Source organism: Trichoplusia ni, chromosome 5, assembly GCF_003590095.1.
Source record: "Trichoplusia ni isolate ovarian cell line Hi5 chromosome 5, tn1, whole genome shotgun sequence".
Taxonomy (NCBI): domain Eukaryota; kingdom Metazoa; phylum Arthropoda; class Insecta; order Lepidoptera; family Noctuidae; genus Trichoplusia; species Trichoplusia ni.
Genome location: NC_039482.1, coordinates 14,236,063 through 14,251,453, shown reverse-complemented (window position 1 = coordinate 14,251,453; position 15,391 = coordinate 14,236,063). Strand labels below are relative to the sequence as shown.

Below are 15,391 nucleotides of genomic sequence, written 5' to 3'. Positions count from 1 at the left end.
TATTCAACAAATAAATTGGTAAAAAAATCTTAGCTTTAAAAGTATTGTTTTTTTCACTTGGATATTAACAAATTATCTATTTTGCAGTAAGTAGGTAGTTAATGCTTATAGAGCTATTGCGTTTTAAAGTGAAACTTTACCATAAGTGTAGATACGTTTTTCACTTTATATTTGTAACATGATTGTCAGTTCTTGTGACATTCTCATTTGTTCATCTCTTTATTAATTGTATCTACTAATTGAATACTAAAAAAAAAGTATAACTAAACAACTGTTTTGTTATAACGTCATTCATTTATTAAGCTTAGCGTTCCTAATCCCATCCCATAAAAATAAAACATTTCAGGCGGTCTTAAACCACTCATACCATAAACTTATATGTTTCGTTAATTTAATAACTTCGTAAATAGCATGTCTTCCTGTACCAATGCTGAAACATCAAACTTATAAATACTAACATCTTATTAGGCAGGTGTTAATTGAAACATCTTCTTAATATGACTTGTCGTTGTTTAGCGATTACGTTTCATGTATTTAGTATGTCCAGAAATAAACAGTCGAGGATAAGCATTTGATAAATGTCAAGGTTTTAAGTAAGTCAATAATACTGTTCTTCCTCTTTTGATACCTACCGACCTGTTTGTAGTAGTAACGGTGTGTGAGAGGATTTTTTTTTTTTTTGGAACAGATACATTACCAAAACGGAGAGTTTTAAGGGTAATAAAAATATCAGTTTAATTTACTTTATGAGGAATACCGAATTATAGCAATACAGTTTACATTATGAGGCATACTGAATTGGGTAGGATATATTACCTTCCTATTATAACTTCTGTTTAACTTCCTGTTATAAAATAATATTTTATAATGTTTACTTAAATTATTCCAAATAAATAAAAGAAGATTTAAAAATTATAAATAATATTTATTCACATAAACTTTTAAAAATATAACAATCCAACAAAAGACTAGACGATTATGACACACTCACTATACGTACACGTTAGTATTTACAAACATACATTATAAACGATTTTATCGATAAAAACAGTGTTGACAACAAAGATTCGATTAAATTATTTTTATAAATAAAACAGTCATTTCTCGATTAAACTTTAGAAATACAAAGTCTAGGTAATTATCAAGTGCTTAGCCTCTATTTGAGCAATTGTTATAAGTACGAAATTGAGCTTTGTAACTGTATTCAATATTTATAATATCACGCCAAAACCAAAAAAGAAGCTAGTTGATTTTTTTACGGTTTTTAAACGTTGCACAAAATTAAAAGTGGTATCTGCCAGGCCAGACAATCTACATAAATTACTAAATATTTTATTATTATTACTAAAATTAGTCTGGCAAGTAAATAAGTAATTATGTAAAAATACAAAAACTGTAAGCAACTCCATGATAGTTTTTCGATTTCGAGACTGTAGAAAGGCTTTGATGACGTTCAAAAACTTGAAGGAAGATGATGTAATGATGAGGCTTTTTGGATTGCACGCGATTTAAATTGCTTGCGTATTTATGACTTCAACACTATTTGAAGTCTTATTTCAATCACTAGAGCAATGATCTATAAAATCTCGAACACTATTAAAATATGCCTCTCTAGTCAAGTGACATTTCGACCTAACATGTGAAGATGACACATCACAGTTACGAGACTAATAGAATCGAAATGTCATCTACATACGTTTCAACGCTTTCTATTGTTTTAAGCAATTGAAGAAATGTTACTTGATTAAAGGGGCTGTCAACTCTTCATTTATTTCACTTAATATAAACTCTCATTCAAAAAAATACTGTTTCTAAAACTACCCTACTCTACAACTCCTGTTTCCAGCTATGATGATTTCTTCGCATCTTTGAGTGGTAAAGTTTCATCGTCGTAATTGACCTGCCCTAAAAGGATAGGCTCTGCTCCGGCGTTTGTATCATTCTGTTCATTGTTTGGTACTTCTCGCTTTTCTAATTCTTCCGATAGCTGCTTGAAAAGTTTCCTGTAAACGTATAAATAAAGTTAGTAGAAAAACTACCACACCACAAACGCATCTACGTATGGAATACCGATGTTTCGAGTTAGTCGGTAAATCGATACTTACTGGAAGACAAATCCTTGCATATTCTTGGCGAGATAATATAAGAACAGCCAGTCGCCAAACTGGGAGCCGTTGATCACGCTGATCACGTTGTGTGAGTTGAACTTGCCGGAGCTCACTCGGCGGAACATCATTTCATTGAAACGAAGCGACCGCCGGTAAAAGTAGAAAGACGCCATTCGCCAGATGACCGCTAAAACAAAAGGTGTATAATTTTATTTCAGTTCAACTTTTAAATTTTACGACAGCTTGACCGGAAAAACGAGAAATTTAAGTTTAATTTTTATTTCATAATCTATAGCTTTTCCCAGCCTCTTCCAGACACTCACCGAGGAGGGAAGCAATGAAGAGGAACAGCAACCAGAACCACAGGATAGTGTAGATCTTTTCGTGTATGATGTTGAGCGCCATCACGCAAAGCGCGTCGTGTTGCTGGATCGACCCGCTCGGACCGTATTTGTGGAAGATACACTTCGTTACCTAAAACGATTTTGTAGTTTAATATTTTATTCAACACAATGATAATGATAAATAGAAGAAAGTCGTCTAAGTTTTTTTTTTCGGTAGCTATCAGCTGCCAATGTGTCATTTGCATATCTTTGGCAGTCAGACGCCAGATTGTTTGACTACTAGTCAGCAGATCAGCGGTTAAGGAGTTCACATAGACAGAATCTTCCCCGAAAAAACCTTCATGAAACAATCTCAGTTTTTATTTAAATTGGTCCAATAACTGCAAGTAAAAGCATACAAAAAACCTACCTTAGGAAAGATAGTTTCTAGTGGATCTGCGATTTGTCTCCAGTCTTTGTAGTTAACCACATGCGGGCCTAGTGACATGAACTTTCCACCGAGAAACTTGTTGATAATCCAGATCTGCAACATCACGTGTAGCAGATTGACCACCTCCATGGACACCAACCAGACTGACCACGTTCTTGTTATGCGCAACCTGAAAATAAATATAAAATAAAATAAAATTACGCCATTAGGAACAATGAATCTGCTGTTAGTACGTCATAGTACACGTGTTTTACCTCATTACAATATCTTTTCTGATGATGTTGAGACGATTATCAAGAGCCTCCTTGGAGGGTACGTCCATGCCAGCTACATTCATGCTCTCATCTTTTAGCGCTAGGCTGGCATACTGCAGACCATCAACTAATGCTTTAATTCTACCACCTGCAGGAAAATTTTAAATGAGCAGCATTGATTTTACATGTCCAGAACATTATTAAAGAACTATTTAAAAACTTGAGAGACTTGAAAATAGATATTGATATCATGGTACCTATAGGTAGCGGACTATGAAATACAGCAAGTCTAACCTTCTTTCTTCTTCCAAATGTAATGCGGCATATAGAAGCAGATGGCCTGGATGAAGAGTACGAATGGCACCCACTGGTAGTAAGTGTGGTGCAATGTTTCATCTGACTCGGATAGGGGACCCACGCCGGGGTGCGGCAGGAAACCGCCTTGGAGAAGGCTTTCGTTGTAATGTCGCACCTGTGTTAAGGCATTTTGTTTAAAAGACAGGTAAAACCTTTAATCATATCCAGACGTCATTATATAAAAGGCTGTGGAAACTTAGCTCTACAGCAGATTACGTCATATAGAAATAAGCTACCCTCTATTTAACCATTAACCGAGATTGGGATCAACATTGCGAGATTTTTGACATTTAGTAGGAATAAATTAATCTCCAATGAAAACAATAAAGGAAGAAACCAAAGCACTTACAATGGTAAAGGTGGCCATGAAGAAGCAGTATGTCTGTATCACATGGTCTGGCACTCCTTGGTCCGACAAACACCTGATGTGGTCTCCGAAGTACTCCCTCGCGCACACGAGGATCACGAAAGCCAAGAGCATCGTTACCGTGAGCTGGTAATGAAGCTTGAACACCAAGTTTTCTATAATAGGCTTGCGGTAGCTGAACCGCATGCGCGGCGTCAGCGTGGTCAGTGTTGCTGCTAACATGTTGATGTTATCTTATTTCAATGCTCATCTGAAATATAATCCTGAAAGAATAAAAATATTTTTTTTTGTGGTTCAAGTTTGTTGTAATTGATCTTGCCTGGGCGACACATAATGCAAGTGCACAAACACGCGCCTTTAGCCTTTCGGCAAAGGTATTAAAAAAACAACACCAACTTAGTTAATTCCAGTCTTTATTCATAACAGAATATTATATTAAAAAAATACAAAAACATCCGGTAAAAAATACAAACAAAATACATCTTTATAAAATAAATCGCCCAATCGAGGAACGCACGGTGTTGTGCTGTCACGATATAAAATCGCTTTTCGGAGATCGCTGAACAATTCGTCACATTTTGCATCGATTCAAAATGTATGGAAAGCACGCAGCCGACCTCCATACAGATTTTCAAAGCTTTGAGAAAATGAGGCAAATAATTGCTAACTGGATGAGACTTAAGAACTTTTGTTTCAATCAATCTTTATTCAACAAAGTAAGGCGTTTAAAACGTTGGGACTACTTGGGACTTACTGGAAACCGAAATCTTTTTGTTACTCGTAGATAGAAAGGTAATGACAAGTGTTGGTAGAATCCAATAGAATTTATAAAATTTACGGTTTATGAAAGTCCGGTCTCATGTTGTCAACACTCGCAGGAAGTTGTTTTATGAGTATACTAGCTTTTCCCCCGCGGCTTCGCCCGCGTCGATGTCGGTTATATCGCGTTTCCAAGAGAACTCTTCAAAAGTCTGGGATAAAAACTTCTTTTTTTCTTTCGTTCTTCGTTCTTTCTCAAGGTCAACTCTATTCCTGTAGCAAATTTCATTAAAATCAGTTCAGTGGTTTTGACGTGAAAGCGTAACAGACAGACAGAGTTACTTTCGCATTTATAATATTAGTAGGGATTATACTCAATTTGAATTTTAGGGACTTCGATATCTGCTTAAGTTTAACGTTGAACTGTTATTAATTATTCAAGTAAATATAACTGTAAAGGTAATCAATTGTTGAAATTACCGCAGAGTTCCGGCTTTCTCCCAAAGCATATATGTTGGCAATGCAATATGGGGAAACTTCATATTCTTTGTTGCTTCCTTGCAGCGGATAGCTAAATTCCCAATTAATCTTGTTCAGCGATTCCCACTTTGATAGTATTGTTCAGCTCTTCGATTCGTTTCTTCATGTTCATTCTTCATTCGCTTGCCCATTTATATAATCTATATCATGTCCCTAAATTGCTGGTATACTCCAGATTATCACCCTGTGGTATTTGGATGCGAGTTTTAAAACACCCGAATGTAGAAGAGAATTTTCTACTCATATAATAGATTTCCTTTGAATAACATTGATTTTCTAGCTTTTTTGTTCATAAGTACAAATTTTAATGGGTATCATTGTGCATGTGACTTGAAAGTTTGTGAAGGATCCCGTCACCACGAAACAACTATTAAATCCTTAGTGCGGGAGCCGTTTTTTTTTTTTAGTGGATTCTGCATTTAATATTGTTACAAGTTATTAACTATTTGTTCTTTGGAACCCATTGAAGAAGCAGTGGACATTGTTCTTGCTCATTATTTTGTAAGCGAGATTGTTACTGTAGACTTTAGGGCTCGATGCACTCCATAGCAGATAGGTATTCAATGTAACTGTTTCCTTTCACGCTATGTGCAATGTCTCAATTACTCTCAATACTGCTGGTTGGACCCTCTTCTGGGAAGCCAACAGCACCGATTTCCTAACGCAATAGAAAGCCACATGTACATATCCCGTTGGGGATTCCTGTCTCTGTTGTAAGACCTGCTGCACCTTCAAGTTAAACTTGAAAGACCAAAAAGATGTTGGCGTTCTCTCCGTTTAAGGGATCCTGTAGTTGCTCTGTGTTTGCAGATGAGATGATTAGCACCAATTAACTGTTGCATAATGTCACATAATCTCATATGCATATATACTATGACTTTGCAAACATAACCTAACCTAAAAGCCAGCAACACACATTTTTCCCGTTACTTAATTGTTTTCTTATGTAAATACACATATATATTAACTGTACACGGCAAGTGGATACGATCATAAAATTAATGTTCGCGAGGGTTACCATGTTCATGGTCGAGGTACAAATCCAAAAATGTTGAGGTTACTGTAGTTTTGTTTCGATACGAAAGATAAATGAGGTCATGTCTAGAAAACCCAGGCGCAGGACACTGGCCGTGTTTAGCAACACCCTTAACTGATGACACTAACATGAGATCCAGTAAAGTCGGAGTTATCTGATTTTTTGCTAAATGTGTAGCGTTGAGGGGTGCTAAATGTAGCCCATACTTTTCGATAACAGATTTAAAGTTGATTACTGACCTTTTCGTAGTGCTTAACAGGTCAGTGTTAAAATCACCCATAATGATAACTTCTCTACCGCGAGTTACATTTGCTAACAAGTTCTCAAATGATGCTAAATAATTTAATTTTGGTTTTCCATAATAAACGCCAAGCAAAACTTTGAAGTCATTCAATTCAATCTCAACAAACAGATGTTCACCAGCATCCGAAGGTGGAGGCTGTGTCGATCTGCTGACTTCTACGTACTTAATGTTTTTTCGGAGAAAAATAGCGACACCTCCCCCTCTCTGGTGAATGCGATCATTATGGATGAGTGTGTATCCCGGGAACAAACAGATGGACTTCGGCTTCAGCCAAGTTTCGGATACGAGAATGGCGTGAATATCTTGGCCAGTAAAGACTTGTTTAAAGTATTGCCAATGGCAGCTTAAACTTTGGGCATTAATATGAACAACATTAAAGTTCTCTGAAACATTTGACAATTCCGATCGGAGAAAGTTTTCAAGATGCATTGAGTTAGCAAACGTCCCGTACGCTCTAAGGAAGTGGAACTTACCCTGATAAAACTAAAGCAACCGAAAATAACTAAAATGAGGATGACGATGAGAGATGACTTGTGTAATAAAAAAATAAACGATAAACCCAATTTCAGCTTCACTCTGGATAATTGTCTGCAGCACGTTGGGATCGATCGCGGTGGGTGGTCTTGTTTAAAGAAGCAACAAGCGTGACTCATTTATATATCATCCTTATTTTTTTTTAAACGCACGCACAGAAATAATTCATTCAGCCAAAAACGAAATTTCATATTAATATTCACTGTTATAATATATATATAAAGAATAACAAAAATCGGTAAAATTTTATAGAGCACTAGATACCTAATAATTTAATTAAAAATAAAATAAAAAAAACAAAATTGAACACCTTTTCCACGGCGAGAATGGCAACCCGATTTCTGAGGCATTATTATGATATTTTATATTATTATAGATGTTAAATGCGTACCTGAATATAAAGCTCCGATTTTAGCTTTACCACCAAAACCATGGAGAAAATAACTTTTGCTATATCACAAACATTTCACAAGTGCGATTATAGAGCGTTCACAAAACGAGGGCGACGGTAACGAACAGTCCGTGGTTAGAACTGATGACGGGCTCGTTCAGGTGCCCAGCCTGCGCTCATATCTTGTTGATAGCGATAATACAGCGATAATTTGCTGTTTCGAAGCCTTTCGGAGTGTTCTAGTGAGAATCTGATGCATAATCATGCGTAATACAATATTACAAATAATAATTACTTATTTACTGATTTCTTTGCATTCCGGATGCTATTAACTAGCTCAAAAGTATCAAAATTGTGTAAATATAGTTTAGTTACATTTATTTTTGAACTATAGGCATTAAACTGTTTTCTATATATTTAACATTAAACTAGACAAATAAGTAGTTAATATTGTATCAACGTAATGTGTTCAGGATTTTGTTATTCATAACTGTATACCGATTTGCTACGCCATCGTAGCTATACAGGAATGAATTACAATTCGTAGCACTTTCGTAGACCTTAAAACGGAAAACAAATGCGTAGTCAATTTATATATCTGATCATAAAGATGTAAATAGGTTTGTTTTTACAAAAAAAAAATATAAAGTGGTAATGTAAAACTGCTTGGTTTTAACGCATTGTATCATTTTAAAAACAGACAACTGACTGCTCGTTAGATAATTTTCTCAATCTATATCATCAAACGTACTGAAAATTAAAATAGCTACAAATAAACTACACATAATTAACTAACATATTTTCACTTGGATATGTCAACTCGTGACATACAACTCGTTCACTTGAATAAATTTTATTATACAAAGGAAAAGTAGAAATATCTGTACTCGAACCTGGTACCCTTAGCTGAAGCTAAGGTAGCTTTGCTTTCTGCGTAAAAAAAGAAAACATAAGATTAAGTGTCATTCACAAATAACATATAAATCATCGTTCAGACTGAACAATTATAATTATCATACATACAACAAGAGTTTTTATTTCTTTAAAGTTTTCCTTTGCATTTCTCTAGAATTGAATTTAGTCGATAAACCATGAAAATGAAATTTCGTGCTTGCATTGGGTATGGACAGTCATTTCATCGAAAATATGGCACTCTGCTCTGAATGGACAGAATGTTTGGGAAAGGGAAGGCAAAAGTTGAAACCCGGACGTCCTAGACGTAGTAAAGTGTGAAAATTCTTGAATTTGACTTTGAGATTGAAAGTCCTCCATTTTTTTTACCTTCAGACTTACTTAGTAGGAATACTGTCGTGCCGGTCGACTAGGCTACTATTTTAAAATATCTAAACTGAATGATGTGAGATAAATGTGATTGGTTGCATGAAAACTATTCCTGCCTTCCGCTTTTCTTTCAGATCATCATCATCGGCCTAGCCTTTTCCCAACTAGTTGGGGTCGGCTACCATTCTAACCGGTTTCAGCTAAGTTCCAGTGTTTTACAAGGAGCGACTGCCTATCTGTCCTTCTCATCCCAGTTACCTGGGCAACACGATACCTTTTGGTTAGACTGGTTGTCAGACTTTTACTTTCAGATCATCGATAAATAGAAGCAACCGAGACGGTAACAACACGTAAAAAATAAATAAGTAATTATATTTCCTTTTTGTCTCTTTGTACTACAAATAAAAACATAATGTCTATTGTAATTGGGCAAAATATTGCAGTGACTAACCTTATCTAAAGAATTTAGTTTGTCAAGCGATTCTGAGTAAAGTGTGTCATTGCGCCGGCGCAGTGAGCAGGTCCGACGTCGTGATGCGAAGCAGCTCTTATCAAAAGATAATACGACAATAACGCAAATAAACTACAAAGAAAATTGCGAGAAACGTACATAAATCTCCGAAATTGAATAATGATCTCCTTAAGAAAAAAATACGTAAATAATTAATCAGATAAATTTAAAATTAATGACTGAAAATAGGTGTAACTCATTATATCATAAGTTTGAAATTCTACTAACTTTATAGTTGACAGCACCCCGTTTTTTCCACCCTTCAACGCTTCCTCAGGGCTTTTGTTGCGAGAGAAGAAACTGTTTGTGTTTCCACAATATGGAATACAACATATAAGTGTGTAGGTGCCAGACAATCAATTATTTGAAGTCGCTTAACGGTACTCTGGATCACTATGATATCAGAGAAGTCCCGCGTTAACCAAAGAGGACTGGCAACAAGTCTGATCTCTTGTGATAATACGCTCATAAATTAATAAATAGTTTTTAGTATTCTCTTCTATTCTAATCTGGCATAGTGTAGATGAATGTTTCGAAAATTCCAAGGATAGTAGAGTCTGCGGTAGAATCGTTACAATGAATAAAATAATTCGGTGAATAGAAAAATACTTCTTCTTTCCTCTATATGGGGATAAGCCTAGCACCGGTACCTACAGTGGACGTTCATATAAATTACAAAAGAAAACGTACCCTTTCGTTATCCATTTCCTATGTTACTCCGGCAACATTACAGCAACGGTTAGAGACGTTAACTGCGCCCAGTAGTCAGCTGTTGCTAGTAACTACCGCTAAATACAACCTACGCAGCTGACACAACACTAACTACATATATAGATGTGTCTAACTTCTATTGTAATTCCTGTTGTCTTTAAACACTAATTGTCAATATTGTTACAGCCTAACTTGTTATACGCAGGGTCATATAGGTGTGAGTAACTGCACCATATTTACAAACATCCTGCTGGACAATGTATACGAATCTGAAATCATCATTTTATTTATTTGTTTATTCTATTTATTTACTACTAACATTCGGCCTGGGGCTTAGCCCGAATCTATGTCAGTTAAAAGCAGAAAGAGATTTATCCTTCTTCGAAATTCAAGCCATTCTCATACCAAATTTTATTCAAATATACTTATCCAGTGATTTAGCTCGAAAATACGACGAAAAGAAATAATTCCATATGAATAAATATATGTTCCGGGCCCCATATAGCTATTTACAATGGCCGATTAATTAATGAAATTTAGCCTAAAATGATAATTTTCGTATTCTCTTAAGCATTTTTCTAAACAATAATTGTAAATTCAGTACGGGACGGTACACTCAAGGTAAATACAATTAACTTCCAATTTTCTATTGGCAAAATGCTTAAGATAATAGGAATAATTTCAAATTTATTCCAATTGCTATTTATTCATCGGATATTGTAAATAGCAGAATCGGTGCCCAGATAAGATGGACGTCTTGCAACGCTGGTTGTTGTTTCCATTGTAAATACTAATCCTTACTTCTTTACTATATTAATATTATATGTGCGCAAGTAAATCTGTCTGTCTGTCTGTTACGCTTTCACGTCTAAACCACTGAACCGATTTTAATGAAATTTGGCAAAGAGATAGACTTGAGTTTGAGAAAGAACATAGGATAGTTTTTATGCCGGAATTTTGAAGAGTTTGAAACGCGATATAACCGAACTCGACGCGGGCGAAGCCGTGGGTGAAACGCTAGTAACGTTTATAAATAACGAACAATATTAAGTATTTGTGATTCTCAGATCTCATAAATAATACCTAATAAAAACAGGAATTGTAAAAAAAATGCAAGAACAAATAGACCCTTTAAACTCAGGGTGATTTAGTCGTGAAAGAGAAGCAATAGATTGATTGGTTTGCGGTAGTAAGAGCAAGTCTTGTATTATGTAAAGTGATGATATACCAACACTGGTGATATTGAAAAGGGCAAAGCGCCTGAAAAATCTAGTAAACATTTTGGGTAACGGTGAATTTCGCTAATATCCTCTTAGTAAAATGAAACCCCAATACCACTGCTGTGGAACTCAATTTAGTGAAAAATTGCAGTGACTCCTAAATACTTGTATCATCCCACAGTTAAATTCAGAAAACGGATCTAAAGGTACAACGCCATCTATGGAGTGCTCGTTGAACAACCTTTTTGCTATAAACAATAATCCATGTATTTAAACCATTTAGAAAATACCTGTTTCCATATTATTTATTAGACCAAAGTAATTTTATGTTACGTTCTCGATTTCCTATCTATAGTAATCTATAGGTATCTATACTTCTATACTTAATATATAAAGCTGAAGAGTTTGTTTATTTGAACGCTCATATCTCAGGAACTACTGGTTCAAATTCAATTTGTGTTGAATAGACCATTTTTCGAGGAAGGTTTTAGGCTATATACCATCAAGCTGCGACGAATAGGAGCGAAGATACATTGGAAAATGTGGCAAAAGCAGGGAAAATTATCTATCTTCGAGGGCTTCCGTTAAAGAATTCCTAACTTATAACCACACGGACGAAGTCGCGGGCAACAGCTAGTAGCAATACAAAACTGTTTAGAAAAAAAAACTAAATAAAAATGGAACAGTTACTTGAAATGTATTTATAATTGATAACAAGGCATTCATGAAATCGACTAAGTGATTTCGGATATTAATCCCTAACAATTATCGAGTAGAAGTAAACCTATGATAAATTAGAAACTGATTGATTTAGCTGATATGTGTAATCCCTGTCCATATTAATCAATAAATCTGCCATTTGTGTGTAGACTATGGTCTGCGAGGAAGGTTTCTGTTCGAGAATAAATGAAAAAAAAAGATCTTATTTAGAATTACAAAAAACTCAAGATTCGTGAATATTGAGCTGTAACTCCAAAACTGATCGATCGATTCTCATGACATTTTATGTGCATGTTATATAGGCTTGAGAATCGGACTACATCTATTTTGTATACCTAAACTTATTTTTTATTCCCTAGAAATCATTTGATGTCGAAACAATATTTACTGGAACAGCTAGTATACATATTATAAAGAGTAAGGAGAGTTTGTAAGTTATGTATCAAATACCGTTAATTACTGCGAACTTGATTATTCTTTTACCAATAGAAAGCACCTAAAAATCCCGCCCAGTAAAGTTTATACGAGTCAAATAGTATTTATTAAATTTATTTATCATCATCATCATCAGCCTTTAGTAGTCCACTGCTGGACATAGGCCTACCCCAATGTGCGCCATAGCGCCCTGTCTTCGGCTTGCCGCATCCAGCAATTTATTTATACTTTACATAAATACACACTGTGGCATTTTTCAATGAGCAGTGTATAAAACCCAACTTTTTATAATGAAATAACTATAAAGAGGCTTGCAATCACTGAGTACACACGTATTTATAAGATATAATTATGTACTTTGAACTATTGTTATTGATCGGTATGAATATTCCTTTAAAACGAGGGTTTCATTCATCACTAATGTCATTATTTTTTCTTTTGATTCATATGTACTTATCACAACACATGTCTATTTATAATCATTACATAGTAGTATTTATCAAATATACTTTCATTGGCATGTTGCTAAACTACCATTACATCAAATCTAAGATATTGGGATATCTTAAGCTTAATCGAAAAGTAAGATATCGGCTTAGTTTGCAACTAGAAAGCCTTAGCCAGCCTTAACTATAGTAAGGCTGATGAGCTATTCACTTTTGACATGTTCAATTGAAGCCTATCGACCTTCAGATGTCCGCGGACATAGAATCTCCTAAAAGGGTACTACCCGCACTACCGTTCCCACAATAACTGATCTACTCCACTTTTTCAACCAGGGTTTCAAACTATAGGTATTTTTGGTGACCCTGTGGAAATCTTCCTGGACTTTCGCCCTGGGGAAGGCGGACTCCTACCAGCTAAAGAAACAGGAATGTGGATCTCCTTAACTAGGATCCCGACATAGGTGCTTCAATGCAAAGCGGGCTGCGTCGCTGGTGCGAAGAGTATGTGTGAATTGCTTTTAAAAGGATAACACGCAGTATTTCGTGTGTCGTGAAAGCACGACTATAGCCTACCACAAAGTCCTGAAGTAATGCTGAAACAGTTAGTGAAACAGAGCATTGCACTACAAGCTGCAGAGCGAGCGTCGTCTCTTCCACAACCTTACGAAACTGTAAATTCCAGGAATAACAAATCATCATCAGCCTAGCCTTTTCTATGTTGCGGTCGGCTTCCACTCTAACCGGATTCAGCTAAGTACCAGTGTTTTACAAGAACCGACTACCTATCTGACCTCCTCAACCCGCTTACTGGGCAACACGATACCCCCTGTTTAGACTGGTTGTCAGACTTTTCAAGCTTCTTACTACCTGTGACGACTGTCAAAGATGTAGGACGTCTCTAACCGTTGCTGTAATGATAACAGCTGGGACCCACAATTTCACGTGCCTTCCGAAACACGGAGGAACTCGTTATGACAAAGATGGTCACCCATCTACGGACCAACCGCCTCAAGCGTAGCTTAACCTGTGCCGATTCACTTATTATAACAATAACAGAACAAAGGAACCTAACATCTCAATCAATTGAAATTATAAAACAGTTATAAAATAAGTAATAAAGATTATAATTACAATGCATTGGACACGATTAATTTAGTGAATGCATAAACAACGCAATCATCATTCTGAGGTTATTTAGGTTATCGCCAAGTAATCGTAACGAGGTGTTATCGGACCTCAGTACTGTGTACCTGCTATCGATGGCTGATTAACCGTACTTACGAGTATTTCTCTTCAAGACTAACAATTGTACGTACTTATATAAAAAAAAAAACAATCTAAAGTGTTTAAAACTTTTTAGTCTTTTGCAAATTTGTGACCTTTTCAATGTTGTCGCCACCTTTTGAAATTAAGGAGCAATTACATTAGGCTTTTCCAAAATGTTAACCTCACATTGGGTTTAACATATTTTATATTGGAGTACAAGTAATTGTTACTTCATCATATTTAATTTAATTACATAATTAAATATGATCGAAAAGCATTCTACCGCTTTGGAGTAAGCATCTAGTCACATGACTTCACTAGGATAAAAATTAAAAATATATTTTTTTTTAAACTTATAATTTTGCATTCAATACTACAAATAGACAATGCGAGCAAGACCACGGGCTTAAGTTTATTTAGTGACTGGCTTACCCGTGTCCATTTCCTTGGGCGTATTTTCACGTTAAAGTAGCTTATGAATCTCACAAATGACGGCTTTCTATTGGTGAAAGAACAAACAAATCTCATACAGTAAATCCAAAGAATACCCCTACAACAAATTTTGACCCTTTTGTAATATTTGTATAGATGTATACATGAACTGTGGACGTCATGAAGTTTTCTGTACTCAGCAAGTGGTCGCCGGCGACGCGTGTAGCCCGAATGTGCATCAGCACGTAATCCGACTCCCGCCATCATGATGATGTCACATTGTCACCCTATACGACGACTTTATCGGAAACTGTAACACAATCACGATATTTACGAATACTCCTTGCTGAAATATACCTAATCTTGCCCAAAGGAATATGTGCTACGGTTCGATTTTAAATTTATTTGTAAAGCCTATTAGATTTGTTCTTCAAAGCTTTAATGTAAAATTCGCCTTCAGATTCAGAATTAAGACAGACAGTAAAATGTTCGAAACGAATATAAACAACAAATATCATTATTTGTTGTTTATATAGAATTAGAAATTCCTTGCTACTGTGTCCTTAGCTCGAGTGGTATCGATTAAGTTTTCAAATCAATGGATTTACTGGTGTTTTAAAAACTAAAATTCAAACTGAACATTGAAAACTGTTTTTCTCCTATTACGGTGCTAAACCTTCTGCACTCTCCATTCATCTCTTTGAATAGAATGGAATTCACCTTATGAATATTTTTACATCTACGCTGCTTGTTGCTGGGTTCATTTCCAATATTTCAAAGATATGCGTGATAATTCACGCTTCCACCATAGATACGCATGATAACTCACGCGTCCGCCAAAATAAATGCGTGATTTGAGGTGTGCGACTGACGTCTCGTCATAGTTATTAATACAAGCGACTAGAACTTGACTCAAATACTCGAAGATACGTTATCGTACTGTCG

At 35.6% G+C, this 15,391-nt stretch overlaps 1 protein-coding gene across 1 annotated transcript; it reads right to left on the bottom strand.

The window, feature by feature from the left end:
• Positions 1-1,176: 1,176 nt before the first annotated feature.
• LOC113494630 (innexin inx7) lies at positions 1,177-7,575 on the bottom strand. Its single transcript, XM_026873063.1, has 8 exons — positions 7,425-7,575; positions 3,843-4,123; positions 3,431-3,608; positions 3,137-3,284; positions 2,862-3,051; positions 2,432-2,582; positions 2,106-2,295; positions 1,177-2,003 (listed from the first exon to the last, which is right to left on the bottom strand). The coding sequence occupies exons 2-8, from the start codon at positions 4,080-4,082 to the stop codon at positions 1,847-1,849; spliced, it is 1,254 nt and encodes a 417-aa protein (XP_026728864.1). The 5' UTR covers positions 4,083-4,123; positions 7,425-7,575; the 3' UTR covers positions 1,177-1,846.
• Positions 7,576-15,391: the final 7,816 nt, after the last annotated feature.